Consider the following 13,272-nt stretch of genomic DNA (forward strand, 5'->3'; position numbering starts at 1 on the left):
CGAGTAGTAAAGTTGACGCACTCCGCTTCGGCGGCCCAGGGTTTCGCCGGTTCGGATCCTGGGCACGGACCTGGCACCGCTCATCAAGCCATGCTGAGGCGGCATCCCACATGCCACAACTAGAAGGACCCACAACTAAAAAAACACAACTGTGTACCCGGGGGGTTGGGGGAGAAAAGGGAAAAATAAAATCTTAAAAAAAAAAAAAAGAGATAGATGAATAATATAGTGATGCTCTTCTTAAGAATTCTGGGAATTTCCTCGCATCTCTTCATGGAAATAGCCAAAGCCTAGAGATCCCCATGTGTGTTTTGTCATATTTCTCTAACTGTTTTTCTGATACATTTAGCAGCCGTTTTACTCTGTCTGTCTTCCAGATTTATTCAGGAGATTGAGCATGCCCTGGGACCTGGCCCAGCCAAACAATGTCCTCTTCGAGAATTTCTGACTGTGTACATCAAAAACATCTTCCTCAATCAAGTCTTGGCTGAGATCAACAAGGAAATTGAAGGAGTCACTAAAACATCTGACCCCTTGAAGATCCTAGCTAACGCAGACACCATGAAGGTGCTGGGTGTGCAGCGGCCTCTCCTTCAGGTAATGATATACTTTGAACTTGCTGTTTTTATCAACACTTTTCATTGACTTGGCAAGAGTCACAAATTGAAAAAAGAATAATTACCATCTGTTTCCACAGTCATCAGGGACAAAACAAGAGGAAATAAATTAAACAGGCACCAGGGAAATTTAGGACTAATGTAGAGATAATGGAAATTCCTTAAGATCTTTAAGAAAAAAGTGATTAGCTTGAATATGGGAGATGGTGAGTCTCATTAACATGCAGGCAACTTCTCATTAATTGCCTGGAATTTGTCCTTGAAAGGAATTCTTTTTCCATTGGTGAATGCATCCTGGAATGTGAAGGACTTACAGAAAGGAAGTTACTCAGCCTAAGCTTACTTGTCAACAGGAAACCCTCTGCATCGTTTGTGGGCAGACTTACTGTAAAGAACTTGGCTAGCTCACAGTGAACTGGAACCGACCAGCAAACTGGCTTTCAAAAGTCAGATCATTTGATTCAGTGATGATCTTGTTAATATTGAAAATTTTACTTTGACTATATAAAGAAATGGTTTCTGGGCAATAGAAATAAAATAATTTGTCAGTAGATATTTGGATTAATAGGCTTGAGATACTTATTTTATATCCATTTTAGCCAATGCCTTGGAGGTAAATATAAAACTAAAAGAAAATGAGTATGATTTAAATTATGGGTATATGTTAACTATCATTACATTGTAGTTGAATCTTTATAATGTTTCTTCGTTTAAGAGAATGATGTGCACAATAGGATTTTTTACAAAACTTGTATGATGTGAGGATATCTCAGAATGTGGAAGGCTTAGGCGCTTCAAAGAAAAGTTGTATAAATGGAAGGGAGTTATAGTTGCTTCACTTGCTTGCCCTTACCTGCCTTTACATGTGTCTTTCTTGATTTTTCCTTCTTTGTACGTTAAAATTAATAGAAATGGTGGACCTTCCATAGGGAAGTGTCCTAGTTATGAGCATTCTTTTTTAAAAGAAACTCTCCTATAGTATTGAGAAAATAGAATAGAGGCATTTACTTCTCCCAGAACTTGAGTAATAGCATCAAACCTAGAAAAGAGTTCATTTGGATTGTCTGGGTCTGTGTCAGATATGTTCCTGAGGGATCTGTACTGAGTACGGGATGCAGAGAAGGGAGAATGCTGCAGGCTTGTGCTCACTCGTCCCTGTGCTGAATTACTCTTCCACTGGCTCTTTGCGTGGCTGGGACCTTCTCCCCCTAAGTCACATTTCAAATGTCACCTCCACAGGGAAACTTCTCCTGACTATCCTACCTAAGTAGGTCCCCTTCCCGGGTTATTCTCGATTCTCCCCTCCCCTCTGAGCCCCCCAGTCCATTCTCAACACTAAAGTCAAACTCTTTGGACTCTGGCACCAAAGCTCCCTTGTCAAGTGACTCACGATCAGGTTCTGCCAATAGGAAGCACTGGCAGCAGATTGGAGGGTGAGAGGAGGAAGAAGTTGGGTTATCTCTTGTCTCCTTCCTCTCCTCTTTGGATCATGGTTCTGGCTGTGGGTGCATCATCCCTTCATAACCAGAGGTCCTGCCAGGTGACACTTTGTCCATAGCTTCAGCTCTCACTGGACTCTGGCAACGCCATTTCTTCCCCTTGCCCCTTGATTATAGCATTCTGCTATTACTAGTCTCTAGGTGCCTCGGCATCCTTGTTGTTGCTTTCAGTGATGCTGATACCTCTGTAAGTCATCTCTTTGCTAATGTTTCTTCATTTGAATCATCTGAACGGAATTCTCCTTTTTGGCAGGATCCCCAATAGATCTCCCCAGTTAGTCACTATTTTAACACTTCAATTTTTGTCCTTGTTAACACAAGTGTAACTATTAGTTTATTTTCTAACTTGTTTATTTTCTGTCCTTTCCCACTACAACATAAGTTCCAAAAGTATAACACAGTACCAGGCACCAGGAAAGTACTTGATAAATAAGTTATTGAATGAATGCATACACGTATGGATAGATGGATAGAGACAGTGAATAAGTTTTGAGTTATAAATAACAGCAGAGTCAGAGTGGGAAGATGAGAAATAGAGAGTGACAAAAACTTGTTTACATTTATCTTTTTTCTGACCATATCATTAACTTCCTCTCCATCAGAAAACCTTTCAGTATTTGTGTCCCTGAAGTGTCATGCTATATGCTGTACAGAGCAACTTTAATATGCTTAGTGTACTGAATTTTAAAGGAAACAAAAGACGACAATGTACTAAGAGTGAATCTGTGAACTAAAGATACTGGCTTATTAAACATGATAATTTTCAGCTTGAGTGGCAAAGACACATGAAAACTCATGACTACTTGACTACAATGTGGGCCATATCAGGGCCATACACTGCCAGCTAAATGACACCTCTGGGCAGTCAACTGCTGTGCTTGTCAAATCACTCCCAACCTCGTGCCCAGTCATTCATATGTGTTACTCTGCCTCCTGTTCTTTAAATCAATTACTCTATTCTGAGGCTAGATAAGAACTCCAAATTTACCTGTTCTCTCTTTGACCTAGTCGAGATGTGATCATTCTCTATAAATGAGTAAATCTTGAAAGTAAGGCCATTCAAGTTATTAATCTCCAAATTTGTTTTCTGAGCCAAAACACCTTTCTTATATGTTTGTTTTGTTGCCCTCTTTCTTTATAGAAATTTTATTTGATGAGAATGCAAATTAGTTAGACTATATCAGTAAATTTGTTTAGTATTCTCAGACTTGTGAGATCTAAAAAGCAAATGAGAAGATGGTTATTTTCCTTTCTCCTCTTGAGAAATTCTCTTGCTGTATAATGATTGATTGTAAATTGTTTTCTAACATAAGTTTCTTAAACGTGTTTCTGTGTCACCTTGATACTTGTTTTTTAAAGATTTTATTTTTCCTTTTTCTCCCCAAAGCCCCCCAGTACATAGCTGTATATATATTTCAGTTGTGAGTCCCTCTAGTTGTATGTGGGACGCTGCCTCAGCATGGTTTGATGAGCGGTGCCATGTCCGCACCCAGGATTCAAACCGGCGAAAGCCTGGGCCGCCAAAGCAGAGCCTGCAAACCCAGCTGCTCAGGCTAACTCCTCCTGCCGCTCCTGGCTAACTGTAGGTGACTAATTTGAAGAAAAAGTAAATAATTCTCAAAAATTTCAGCTGAGAATCCAAAACAACTTTAAGAAGGGAGCTTGGAGAAATATGTGTGTGTGAAAGATGCAGGTGGATTAAGTATTCAGTGACGTTAAGCATAAAAATGTGCTTTAAAGTCATTCCGTCTACTAGACTGTTTGGTCACAGAGCAGAAGGGTTGTGCCTTTCCCCTGAGGCAGCACCCCATGTCACATAGCATCAGCCCAACTGACTTCTTCAGGGAGAGTGGAAAGACAGCTGTCTCAGTGCTGCTGTCATTTGTGTGCTGACGTGCAGATGTGGAGAACCCTCGGACACTTGGTCCTTACCTCTCTGAAATGGCATCTGAGCAGTATAGACAACTGGTTATAATGGACATTTCCATGGGTGATAATGTGATTTTGCTTTGGTAATTTCACTTTCTAGGCACAGAATTCATAGAAGGAAAGGAAGGAAGGAAATAGGAAGGAAGAGATTACAAGTACCATTTTATAGGTGAAACAGCTATGCAAGTGTTAGCCCCAAATGATACAGCAGCATAGTACCAGTAGGACTCATAGAAGTAGTAATAGTAGTAATGATAGCATTCGTAGTAGTAATAGTAATAATAACAGCAGCTAGCAGTGTAATAGCATTTACTATGAGCCAGACACTTTTCTCAGTGCTTTATATGTATTGACTTGTAAGTGTTTTACATTTATTGGCAACAGCTTTGTGACGGTGGTATTCCTATTATGGGGAGGAAACTGAGAAACAATGAAATTAAGTAACTTACCTACAGTCACATAGCTAGCAAGTACTAGAACTGTAATTTAAAGGCAGGCAACCTGACCCTGGAGTCCGTGCTCTAAATGAGTTGTACTCAAAGCATAGTCTGAGGAGTATGCTCGTCTGCAGACTGTTGTTTACCAATCTGCTATGAGATGTACAGAATTTGAGAGTAAGCGTCTAGATGCCCCCTCTCATTTTTTAAAGCAACTTGACATCATCTGTTTAATAATAAAAAAAAAGATTTGTGTTTTATATATCTTTGTGGTTTTTAAAATTTTTTTTCTAGTAATTTGTTTCTATTGTATTTTATAAAAGTCTCAATCTACTATAGATTGGGGGAAAACCCTGGGCTCTCAGGCGGTTAGCAACACATTGCTCTAAATCCCTTACTCCCTCATATCGCCTCACAGAGAAGTAAAAGCATAGAACCAAGCATCTCTTGCCTCAGCATCCAAGGCACTTTCCAACAGGTAGAATAGCTTGGAAATTTGTTACACGTAGTTCTGTCCTAAATCCCCAGCTCCTAGAACAGCGTCTGCCATAGAGGAGGTACTCAATATTTAATAAATAGATGAGTGAAGGAAAATGAATGAATTAATGATGACTTCCTTAGTACAAGGACATGTGTGTGCATGTTTTCCCCTTATGGTATAAGATTCATGGTCTTGGGTTTAAGATTCTTGACAGTACTTAAATTAAAATGTCACAATTCTTATGCCTCTAATGCTATCAGTATGAAGGTAGAATTGAACATTCCTCATCGTCTTACCCTCTGAGTTTCCTCTACTGCTGTCACTTTTTTGCAAAATGACTTCCACTTGTAGCAAGGCAGAGCCTGGTGATTCAAATTGAGGCACTCTCTTAAGAGAAATTCCTCATTTCTCCTGAGTCAGATCTTCTGGCATTCTGGACATGGAGCTATGGAAACAGTCAATTGAAGTGGATACCCTCCCGTGCCATATATGTCTACAGGAGTCTACAAATTGTTCATGCCTTAGACACGAGGAAATATCCACTCAGTTCCCTACTTTACTATTGATTTGGGGATGCCATTTAACTTATTTCTTCTTTAGTGTCTCCATCCAAAAAAAGGGCAGGGGACTAATGCTTAAGGTTTTTGTTTTGTATCTGTCAAATTGCTGAATAGACATCTGACTATGTGAACAAAGGTGCAAGTAAAGTGTGTTTCCCTGCCCACCCTCACACCGTGGAATTCTCCATACCCTCAAGAGCACCAGCCCTCCAAGTCAGAATCTGCATTTGTACAGTATAGCCACGTAATTTGTATGCATCTTAGAGTTTGAGAAGCACTGCCTTGTACCAGCCCAACTCAAAGTGTGGTCCATGGACTGTCAGCATCAGCATCAGCATCACATGGGCTTGTGAGAAATGAAATTCCTGACCCTCACTGCACTCTGGGGTCAGGTCAGGAATCTCTGTTCGAACCAGCTCTCCAGGTGATTTTGATAGAGACTCAAGTTTTAGATGCATTGCCTTACATAACACCGCCACGACCAGCTGGAGGTTAGGAAATGGAAACTAATGCTGTGAGCTCTTAGCATTGCACCGAATAGTAGTCACTTAAAAAAACTATTCAGCTTTGTTTCATACAGGCCCAGAAATTGTAAAAACAATATTTGCAGTGGCAGCAGAAGCTGCTTCCTGGTCTCGCACATTGCTGAATTTTGCAAAGTTCTTTCCAAACACAGGATGAGGCTACATTTTCTGGCTCATGTGGGACAATGTGAGACAGAGGCGACTTTCCTAAGGCTTAGGCTCAAATTCCTGCATCATTGGAGGAAAAAACATAAGCTGTGCAAGTAAAAATTTTAGGCAATCTGGAAACATTTAAAGCTTATTTTCATTTTCCTCACTGCCCCAGTTTTTGTCAGAGTACTTCTGAGCAGTGAAATGGTTAGAGTCATCCCATAAACTCCTCGCTCTCAGCCAGCTGTGCTTCCCACTGTTACCTGTGGGTGTAGAGCCGTGGTTCTCAGCAACAATACCCTTTGGAATTACCCAGGAACTTTCTGAAAACACCACTGCCCGATCCTGTCCCAGAGATTCGGTTCAGTTGATCAAGAGTGGGGCCTGGGCCATCAGTGTTTTGTAAGGTGTCCACGTGATCTCAGTGTGCAGCCAGAATTTGTGCCACTGGCCTGGATCTTTCTACTCTGTAGAATCTACTATTGTCCTGAGAAGTTATAAAAAAATTATAGTTAAGGCATTCTTTAATTCAGTCAGGTTCATAACAGAGGGCTCTTTTTGACACACAAGCCTTGGAATCAGTTACAGATGGATTTAAATCCCAGCCATTTCAGTTGAAAACTTTGTGGCCAGGACCAAATTGTTAACCTCTCTGTACCTGTGTTCTCCTCTGTAAGACAAAAATAACAAAATCTGTGTCAGGAATCATTTCTAATGAGAACATTGAATAATGATTATAAAGCATAGCTCCTTCCTCCCCCACATCACATATGTGTGGATTTCAGCATTGACTGCTCCTTAACTCTCTCCTTTACAAACTTCTGACTCCTACGCACTGTGCTCCTCGACCCCTCCATCTCAGTCTAGATTTCAACCTGCATCTCCTCTCATCGCTTACTTGCTGTGTACCCTCTCCTGTTCTTTGTATTCTAGCACCCATCTAGTAACTTCTTTTTCCTGCCTCCTACTATCCTGGTGTGACAGCAAGAGATGATACTGTTTCACCTCCTTTCTCTTTTCCCTGGGGTTTGCCCACTGATCATTTATTAGCAGCAGAAGCTGCACGCAGTGTTTATGACCATGTTACAGCTAGCATATTCATTTCCTAGGGCAACCGTAACAAATTATGACAAACTTGGTGTCTTAAAACAACGGAAATTTATTTTCTCAGAGTTCTGGAGTCTAGGGGCCACCTTCCCTCCAAAAGCTCTAGAGGAGGACCTTTCCTTGCCTCTTCGGCTTCTGGGAGTCCTGGCGTTTCTTGGCTTCCAGCAGGATAACTCCGATCTCTGCCTCCATCTTCACATGGTCTTTTCCCCTGTGTCTCCGTTTGTCCTTTTCTGGCTCTTATAAGGAACCTCTCATTGGATTTAGGGCCCACTCTATTGCTCTCATCCCAATCCTTACCTTAATTACATCTGCAAAGACCCTGTTTCCAAGAAAGGTCACGTTTTGAGGTTCCATGTGGAATTTCCGGGGGGACACTATTCAACCCAGTACTGCTAATAATTGGAAGCAGGTTGTATAGAATGCAGTATATTCAATTTGCTATGTTTTCCTTGAAGATCCTCTGGCAGGAATCAGTGTAGAAATATTGCTGTTAAGGCAATAGGGCCAGAATTTTCTAAATTCTAGGTGTCAAAAGGGTTCCAAATGAAAGTTTTTGGTAGACTGAGTAATTGCTGGAGCTCTAGTTAAGCCTCATTGAAGGTTGGTAGACACAGCTGCTTACAGTATAATGATTTGCTGGAGGTAATTACACTGATGCCCAAACCTGTTATCTCTCCAGCTAAGCCGAGGTACTGCCAGTAACCTTGCTGGTTTCCCAAGGAAATATGGCCAGCAGCAGTAGCATATTGTTTTCATCATATCAAATTATGTTAATATGAAGAATGTTGCATTTGAGTGGTATTTGCATCACAGCCAGTTGTTGCCATTTTGTTCTGTGATACAGAATAGATTCAACTTTTATTAGTGTAAATAGATTAGTCCCATTTAAGGTCTGCTGGAAGTCATCATTCAAATCATTAAGTTGAAAAGAGAGCAGATCAGTTGATTTTTTTTTTTCCCTCCTGTAAGCTCTGAGAGGTGGTGCTAATGGCCTCATTGTGTTAAAATAAGTCTTAGGACCAAGATCCCTGGGGTCTGATCTGATTCTTTAGTATCTGTCTAGATGTAGAGAAATACTAACTTGCCACAGTTTGTAGTTTTGATTTTCTTTGAATTTTACTCTTATTATTTTATTTTACTCATCAGCAGTATTGTTTGGCCTCTTCATCACAAGCAGGGGCCTCGAATAACTAACCACCTGTAACTTCTTCAGGCTTTGTCCAGAGCATGGAGTAGAAGATGCCTTTATTCTTATCTTCGGTTGTTTATATTGTCACCATGGCTTTCTGCGCTTACCTGTTCACTTCTGAAACAGCTGAGCAAGTTCAGTCTTTCGTTACTAATGGCAACTTTAGGATCTTACAGCATTCACCTGTACCTTCAGATTGTCTTATCAAGTTGTGTTATTTTTATATTGTTAATTCTATTACTGGTTTAATACATTTTATATTTTGCAGAATTTTTCTTGTGATTCTTCTTAGCCATTCAGGAAAATAACTAATGTAAATTTCATCATGGCATGGTGGGAAAAGTGTATAAAATGGGGATCTGGTCTCCCTGTCAGCTAAGTGACCGTAGACAACCCAAGCCACTAATGTTCCCTGAGCTTCACTTCCATCATCTATAAAATGAGAATGGTGCTGGCTCAGACTACCTCATAAGACAAAGGTGAGAACACAATGGGCTCTTGTATTCAGCAGGGCTTCCTGAGCTGCTCTACGTACTGAGTTGTTTCATGATTGTTATTATTATTGGTCCACATTCCCACGTGATTGCTCCATTCAGAAAATCCATTAGCATTAAACGAAATGGTGCTGAGAAAACATCTACAGAAGGGAAAAATGTTTTCTAGTAAATGAAAAGCTTCACTGGTTTTTACCAACAGTTTGTTTCCTACATGATTAAACAACCGGTGTAAGAACCTGGCAATATTTTTTTCCACAGTTTATCATGAAAATATTTTAAACATTTAAAAAGGATGAAAAAAATTTTACAGTGAACACCCACAGACTCATCATCCAGATTCTACAATTAACACTTTGCTCTGTTTCATAGCATAACCAAACCTGGTAATTTTAATTCTTCAGCCATCTCAGAAGTGAATTCTCAGTTATTCCCTAAGCATTTTACCATAGTGTCGCTCACAGTGTCGTTTTGATGTCTTACTTAGAAAAACTGAACATAAATAGAAATTTATAAGTGGGAAAGTAGTTGCTTTGTTAAAAGAGTATTCAATGTCTAAAAGTACCCATCTAAACATTTCTTTTAAGTACTGTCCTTAATGGAAAATTGACCAGCTCATACTTGTGATTAATCTATAGGTGGTACCTTTATTGATGTAACACTACAAGGCAACTTATCCTCATAACTATTGATGAAAAAGGCTGGGCGGTGAGCCAGTGAGAGATAATTTTTATATACAGGCAGAATGGGCACATAATATGATCAATTTGAATTTTTACAGATATCTTTGTAGTCTTATTTCTGGATGAAAAAGAAATGGGATCTTGTCTGGTTGCCTGGTTTTCTTAGAGAAGTTCCTGGTTAACTAGACTTCTGTAAGTAGCTTTCTGCAAAACAAGGAGAGAGAGAAAAAAATATATATGTATGTATTTTAAACTAATTTCTATATAGTGTAGCCAGCCAGGCTTTTGAGAAAGCCCAGAGGAGCTAGAAGTGAAGAACTTTTTTCTGCAGCTCATTTTCTGCACTCGGCCTTATACGTTGTATAAGAATCATTAATGATCTCAAAGTGTTTGTTTTTTGAGGTCAGTTATAATTCCAAATGTTTCTTCAACAATCCATGATTTCTCATAATGTGTTTGGAAAGATTTTAATTTAGATACAACTTTTGAAGAATTTCTTATATCTGGGTTATGAAGTCAGTTTAAAAAGAATAAGCTGGAAGGCTTTATCCACACGGATAGAGCGGAGTCATGAGGGACTGCTGAACGAGAAAGTAATTACAGGTAGTGACACTTGTTTACCAGCTTTACTTGGTACTAAGAAACTTGTTGAGCACCAGGCTATTTCAGAATGACATCAGTATAGGGATAAGCCCTGGGTTTTAAACTAGGATTTTGAATTTACTTTCTATCTAAGCAAAGGTAGGCCCACTGATGGCCATCTTAGTTGTCACCAGAATGTTCTGTGAAACAGGGCTCATTTGGTTTAAGTGTTTGGAGATGTTGATTGGCTGCTATCTGTTTTGATCTTGCCTCAGCCCACTCCTTGGTGGATTAGCAGGAGAGAAGGTAATGACTTATGACAGATCTGCTGACAGGGACTGAACTACATTAACACTCTGTCGCTCAGATCTTTAGAGAGCTGCCTTTGCCTGAAATATATTTGACTTTACTTGCTAACAGAGGCATCTTCAGATTCATTTCTTTTTCTTAAACACTAGAGAAGAGGAAAAGCATCCCATCAAAAGATACCAAGAAGAGAGAAAAGGCTGGCTCGACAGCCCAAGCAAATGATAGTTATCATTCTTGGAGGCAGCAGAATTGCTGATCTGGCGAGATTACTGGTAGGAGCCAGATGAGTGCAGACGAGAACTGCTGTTCTTGGGAATTTTGGAGGTTCTTATCCTAAGTAATTTTTGCTCTGTCTGGATGTTGCAGCTCTGGCTTAGAGATGTTCCAGTGAGAAAATGAAGAGGGAGAAACAAGACTGTCTCAGCTTGAAAGTTAAATGGCCCTTTAAGATTAACTGTTCAAATAAAGCAGCTGTTTTTCTTTGTGCTTTTCAAGGACCCTGACCTACTCAAAAACTTTATCTTAGCATAGACACCCTAAGATAGGCTGGTAAAAAGCTGATGCCTCTACCATAACAAGAGTGATATTATACTATTGAGTAATTTCCGCTGTTGAAATCCTAATAAAACTAAATGATAAATATTTACTTATTAAGCACCTGCTCTGTGCTATCACTAGACAAGGAAATGTGGAGATACCAAAATATTTAAAGCACACCTCCCATTTCTCAGGAGTTTCCAATTTAGTTAGGGAATCAGAGTTCCTTACACCTTTGAATCTGAGAATAGTGGAGGACAGTTTATAATTGAACACTGAATGTGATGGTTCAGAAGTTTAAGAGTTGAAGAGAGTGACTACTGAGGGCTAGAGGACTCAAGAAACTTGAGGCAAGAGGTGGGTCCTGAACTGGGCGTTGTAGGATGCGTAGATATGGGGAAGGCAGAGGAGAAAGTGACCCAAACAAGGGACATAACATAAGTGAAGACACAAAAGGAGTGTTCCTGAGACAGTGAGATTAGTCTAGATGAGTGAAGGAATGAATGGAGAGTGAGAAATAAGGCTAACAGGGGGCACAAAACTCTTCTGGGGGTCTGAAGCTTTGAACAGAACAGTGTGCTTTCGAAGTGGGAAGAGGAACAGTCTTGAAGAGGGGGTTGCATTCTAATGGCTGCTTTTTTAAGGGAGAGTGGGCTTGACACTCCACAGACAGCATTAGAGGGCAAAGAGCCTGGGGTCAGAGAGGCCAGCCAAGGCAGGAGTCCAATAATCCAGCTCTGAAGGGAAGACAGAACATTTCCTGTGAGTGTTTCTCTCCAGACCAAAGCTTTGGGTAGTGACCTCATGGCTGCCTGAGGTTTGGTGAGCCCCAACATTTTGCTCAGCTCAGATTTGAAGTCATTCTTTTGACTGATTGTCATAATTGGCCAAACAAACCAGACAGGCTTACTTTCTGGGATAAATATTGTGCTCATCAATCTTCATCAGGTTTTCCTCTCTGAGCCCGCACAGGCAGTGACTGGATGGGGTTCTTCGTCACCTCTGTCCACAAGAACAGCCATTTGGCTGCAGTGTGTTCATATTTGTCTACAGATTAAGCTGTACATTTCTCATTTGTTACCTTTTTAGATACACAGGAGCTCTGTCAGTTAAAGTCCTGCTTTGGGGAAAAGGCAACATGCAGTGAACTCATTAACAGGTTATCTATGTCATTATGTCCTTTTCAGATTGTACTTATTGGAAATAGAGTATTTTGAGGAAAAAAAAATCCATCTAGGCTTCTAGTTTCCCTTTTTTTCTTCCTCATTTTTATCTCCTTTTTTTTCCCTCCATAGTTACAGCTATTCCCATGATGGATGGTCATATCTTTGGAGCCCAGGATACCCTGAGTATTCACTTGCAAATAGCTACACAGTAAAATTCAGATAACTGCACTTAAATGAGAGCCATTCTGTACCTCTCTTCGTTGGACACACACTACTTTCTTCTCTTTGCCCCATTTCAACCACGGGAGCTTAATTGCTTCTTCCTTTTTATTCCACAAAGCACTTTTTAATTTGTTCTCTCCTTGGTTGTTCCAAGGTCAAGGCTGCCTATCAGGTGTTTGCAGAAGTGCTCTGGTGACCTTGCTTGCTGTGTTTGCCCATGGCTTCCAAGGCTTCGCCAGCATGAGCAGCCTGCCTGAGCAGAGAGAGGGCTGGCCTGGCAGTTAATTTCTTACCTCTAGAACAAGAAATTCCCCTTTTCTTCCATCCTTTCAGAGTTTTGCTTTAGAGCCAAAAGAAATCTTTTGACACATAGTAGGCACTCACTTGTTGAGTGAATAAAATGGAAATTGCCAACAGTTATGTTAAAAGATGTCCTCTGACTTACACGGTTAGGATTAGGGTGTATAAACGCAAACCTATATTGTTGGCCAAGGCAAGTAGCATTAAATATTTGTTTTTAAGTAAGCTTTTTATTTCAGAAAAGTTTTAGATTTACAGAAAAGTTGCAAAGATAATACAAGGAGTTCCCGTACACCCCACACCCAGTGTTCCCTATTATTAACATCTTATTTTAGTGTGGTGCATTTGTGATAATTAATGAACCAAAATTGATACATTCTAAGTAATTAAAGTCCATACTTTATTCAGATTGCCTTGTTTTTTTACCTAATGTCTTTCTTGTGTCCCAGGATCCCATCCAGGATACCACATTACATTTAGTTG

At 40.1% G+C, this 13,272-nt stretch overlaps 1 protein-coding gene across 3 annotated transcripts in view; it reads left to right on the forward strand.

Moving 5' to 3' along the window:
* EXOC4 (exocyst complex component 4) overlaps positions 1-13,272 on the forward strand; it is a 738,285-nt gene that overhangs the window by 515,711 nt on the left and 209,302 nt on the right. For all 3 annotated transcript variants that reach the window (XR_011438236.1, XM_023640178.2, XM_005609413.4), the window contains one exon: positions 378-597. Coding sequence is in view for 2 of the 3 variants with exons in the window: in XM_023640178.2 (XP_023495946.2) it covers positions 378-597 (220 nt within the window). In the remaining variant the exon portion in view is untranslated. The remainder of the gene's footprint in view (positions 1-377; positions 598-13,272) is intronic.

The sequence above is a fragment of the Equus caballus genome, chromosome 4, assembly GCF_041296265.1.
Source record: "Equus caballus isolate H_3958 breed thoroughbred chromosome 4, TB-T2T, whole genome shotgun sequence".
In the NCBI taxonomy this organism is placed as follows: domain Eukaryota; kingdom Metazoa; phylum Chordata; class Mammalia; order Perissodactyla; family Equidae; genus Equus; species Equus caballus.